Here is a 4222-nt window from a genome sequence, read left to right on the forward strand (position 1 = left end):
TGGACTACTCAAAATGCCTGATAGTTCCCTAAAACAATGATGCTTACAAACAAAATTTCATGGCCCATTATAAGGAATGGAAAGTAAGCCAGTTTTCTTCAAACTGGTTTGATGGAGATGACATTCCTGTGGAGATGGATGTACCATCTCCCAGTCGTCGTTTACATCATTTCCTTACTAATGAGGCATTCCTCCGGATTTTTTTTAATCTACTTTGGAGGGAAGAAAAGAAAAACATGGCCATGGTGTGCAAGGGCTGGTCAAAGTGGTTCCTTATAGGGAACGAGCCGGAGGTAAAGGAGAGGGATTATTACCGAGGCGCGGTTCACGGAAATGAAAATGGTGTAATAACTATCATAAAGAATAATCGGGTCCTTGACAGATTCTGCATCTGCACTACTATGTCTAGTCGTGCAGAAATAATTAAACATCACAAAAGACAAGAACGACAATTTTTAAAGGAAAGAGAAGAAGAATATGAAATTGAGGAACAGTCTGGGGATGAGGGTTATTATGACTACGACTGTTAGATTAGTTTAGAAATATGTTGTGTTATCTTCTGTTTATTGTTATTAGGTATTATCTTTTGTTTTTTTTTTTCAGTATAAGCCTTAGTAGGCTTTACCATTTTGAAAGCCTGAAATGGCTTTTGTAAATATTTTTCTAATATTAATGAAATAATATTATGACTATTTCTTTGTTTAATGTCATTAGCATTCAATACATTATATATATGCTAATCAAAATGGACAACAATATTTCCTATGTACATTAGCAGTAAAATAAATGTTCCTTTAAAGACATGATAATGGACATTCGCAGGAATACATTATATATGAACCTTTATTGTACGAAATAAATTGCCAATCTTTGTAGAGCATATTAGAATTGGATTACTGCATTATTGATGCAATAATATTCAATATACTTACTTACTTAACTACTATTGAACCAGACAATGAGTACAAGTGACGCAACTACGTCTTCTTCTACAAATAACAGCTTTAAAACACCAAGGACAAGAATTGAAACATTAAATGCACTCCAGTACATTCCATTCTGTCCAGAGGAAAATAAACCTAAAGTAGGACAAGTATTCGAAATGCTAGAATCAGCAGAGTTATTCTACAAAGAATATTGTACAATCTGTGGGTTTACGCCAAGACTTGCAACAACAAAAAGGATTAAAGGCAATGAGTTACCAAACAGTTTCGCATTAAGGAATGGTTTCTGCAATAGGCAAGGTGTAAAGGAAAGTAGGAAAAGGAAGAGGACTGATACTGATACCGATACTGTTGAGAATGATGCAGAATCTGATGTGACAAACATAAGCCGTGTGAGGCCGATTACAAGAATTGACTGTCGTGCATTAGTGCAGTTTAAATACCAAGAAAATGGAACTTATATTGTTACCAGATTCGATGAAGCGCATAACCATCCACTTGCTTCGCCTGAATCTACAATATTCTTGAAAGGAAACCGAAAAATGACAGAGGCATGAAGCAATTTGTCACAAAGGTAAAGGTGCTAAAACTAGGTGGTGTGAAAGCCTATAGAGGTTGGAAGGAGCTGTGTGGAGGTTACGACAATATTGGGGCTACTGAGGTTGATTTCAAAAACTTTGTCAGGGACATAAAAACCTACATTGGTAATTTTGATGCACAAATGTTTGTTGAAAATCTTATTGGGAGAAAAGACACATGCAGTTCATTTTACTTTGATTTTATAGTAGATGAAAACAAGTGCCTGGCTAGAGTGTTTTGGGCAGATCCGATCTGCATAAAGAACTACATGCTGTTCGATGAGGTTTTATCAGCAGATGCTACATATAGAACAAACAAATACGATATGGTGTTTGTGCCTTTCACAGGAGTTGATCACCACAAAAGGTGCATAACGTTTGGAGCTGGGTTGATAGGTGATGAAAGTATTGAGTGTTATACATGGCTGTTCAAGACATTTTTGGAAGCAATGGGCGGGTGCCAACCGAGAATTATAATTACTGATCAGAACAAATCAATGAAGTCGGTAGTCCCGGAAGTGTTTAAGGAGTCAACACACAGGCTTTGCATGTGGCACATAATGAAGAAACTAAGAGAGAAAGTCAGTTATCAACTGTTTCAAGATGAGGATTTTAAGACCAGGCTCAATAGGTGTGTTTGGAACAACCAACTTGAGCCTGATGAATTCGAAGAACAATGGGGGAAGATAATGACTGATTATCAACTTGTAGAACACGAGTGGTTTTCAGATTTGTACGATCTCAGGGAATAGTGGATCCCTGCCTATTTTAAAGATGTTTCAATGTCTGGCTTGATGAGGGTTACTTCTAGGTCTGAGAGTGAAAACAGTTTCTTTGACAGGTTCCTGACACCTCATTTGACCCTTGTTGAGTTTTGGGTGTGCTATGAGAGTGCCTTGGAAGCACAAAGACACAAGCAGTACAAATTGAACAGTGACAACAAACACTCTGAAATCCCACGGAAAACAAAGTCAAACCTTGAAGTCCATGCTTCTGAAATGTACTCGCACAACATTTTCAAAGACTTCCAAACATAATTGGTTGCAGCTTTGTCTGATTGCCGTTTTAAAGACGTGGAGAAGATTGATGAGACAAAAATATATATTCTAACAGACTTGCAGATGCCAAATAAGTCATGGAACGTAGCATATTCACCAGATAACATGGAGATTACTTGTTCCAATTCTATGTTTCAGAGAATGGGCTTGTTGTGCGTGCACGCCTTTGGATTCTACACAACCAAGATTTTTAAAATACCGAGCACAGTACATAAAGCAAAGATGGACAAAAGCCGCAATGACTAAGCCTGTCTTTGACAAAGATGACAAACTTATAGATGTCTCTCAAAAGTTTTTCGATTTAGGAAAAGTTTGAGTACCGAGCTGTGGCAAGAGGTTTATTCTTGTGTCGGGCGTAATTTGAGTGCGATGATAACGACATGAAGCTTTTGATTGAAAAACTGAGAGATATTAAATTGGATATGATTAGTAACAGAAGTGTACCAGCAAAGAAGAAAGACAAGATGAAAGAAATAGAAAAGTACGTGGGCTGTAAAATACCTGAGAAGTTGGTGATTCATGTTCCTAAAAAATCTAAAAACAAGGGTAGGACCAAGGGCAAGAGAATTGAATCACAAATGTTAAAAGCCCTAAAGAAGAGATGAAAAGAGAAGAGGTACTGCAAAACATGTGGCCGCCAAGGACACAACTCTAGGACTTGCAAAGAAACAAACCATCTGACAGGTATGTATAATTTGGTTTCTTGTTAAAGCATATTACATTAATGTTAAATAATTATTAAATTATACAAGCATATCGCATAGTGTTTACCTTCCAAAATCATCAATCTTATATGGAGGCACATAAGCTCTTTGTGCAATGAACATTATGGTTGTTCTAAAGGAACATATGAGAATTTCAGCAATGTATATTTGGTTAACATTAAATCTATTATCAATTTAGTTGTTCATTTTGGCCATTTTCTCCTTATAAAATATGATATTTAATTTACATTTTGTTGCATATTCACCAAATACTACCATGAAGATGACGACGATGATGGAGACGAATCTGATGATGTGGAGGACGACGATGAAGAAGATGAATTTGATAACGAAGTGGAAGGTGCAAATTTTTGATTCAAGGATAGACATCCATAATATACACTACGAGAACATTCTTAAAGGCTTGTATGCACAATTCGATTTTACTGCCAAAGTACATTACTCTTATAGGGAAAGTATATTACATTTGTATTAAAGGATCATTATTCTTGTTCTGCAAGGAACATTCTTAAAGGCTTGTATGTACATTACTCTTATAGCCAAAGTACATTACTCTTATAGCCAAAGTATATTACATTTGAATTAAAGGTTCATTATTGTTGTTCTGCAAGGAACATTCTTAAAGGCTTGTATGTACATTACTCTTATAGCCAAAGTACATTACTCTTATAGCCAAAGTATATTACATTTGTATTAAAGGTTCATTATTGTTGTTCTGCAGGGACATCATCAACTTGATTCGAATTGTTTTCCAAGAGTACAATAATTTTAATATTTTTGCACAATAAACATTATTGTTGTTCAAAGCAAGAACATAATAAACTTTATTGAAATTTGTTTCCGCAATATAACACTCTCTTGAATTAAAACTTTTTCAAACTTCAGGTTGTACGACTCATGCTTCCTCAATATATGTT

At 35.6% G+C, this 4222-nt stretch overlaps 2 protein-coding genes across 2 annotated transcripts; both read left to right on the forward strand.

The window, feature by feature from the left end:
• The first annotated feature begins 958 nt into the window (after window positions 1–958).
• On the forward strand, window positions 959–1501 carry LOC141628949 (protein FAR1-RELATED SEQUENCE 5-like). The gene has a single exon (XM_074442031.1). The coding sequence runs from the start codon at window positions 959–961 to the stop codon at window positions 1499–1501; it is 543 nt and encodes a 180-aa protein (XP_074298132.1).
• Window positions 1498–2896, forward strand: LOC141628950 (protein FAR-RED IMPAIRED RESPONSE 1-like). The gene is made up of 3 exons (XM_074442032.1): window positions 1498–1979; window positions 2334–2522; window positions 2719–2896. Exons 1-3 carry the CDS (start codon window positions 1498–1500, stop codon window positions 2894–2896), a joined length of 849 nt encoding a protein of 282 aa, XP_074298133.1.
• The last annotated feature ends 1326 nt before the right edge of the window (window positions 2897–4222 follow it).

Source organism: Silene latifolia, chromosome Y (genome assembly GCF_048544455.1).
Source record: "Silene latifolia isolate original U9 population chromosome Y, ASM4854445v1, whole genome shotgun sequence".
Lineage (NCBI taxonomy): Eukaryota > Viridiplantae > Streptophyta > Magnoliopsida > Caryophyllales > Caryophyllaceae > Silene > Silene latifolia.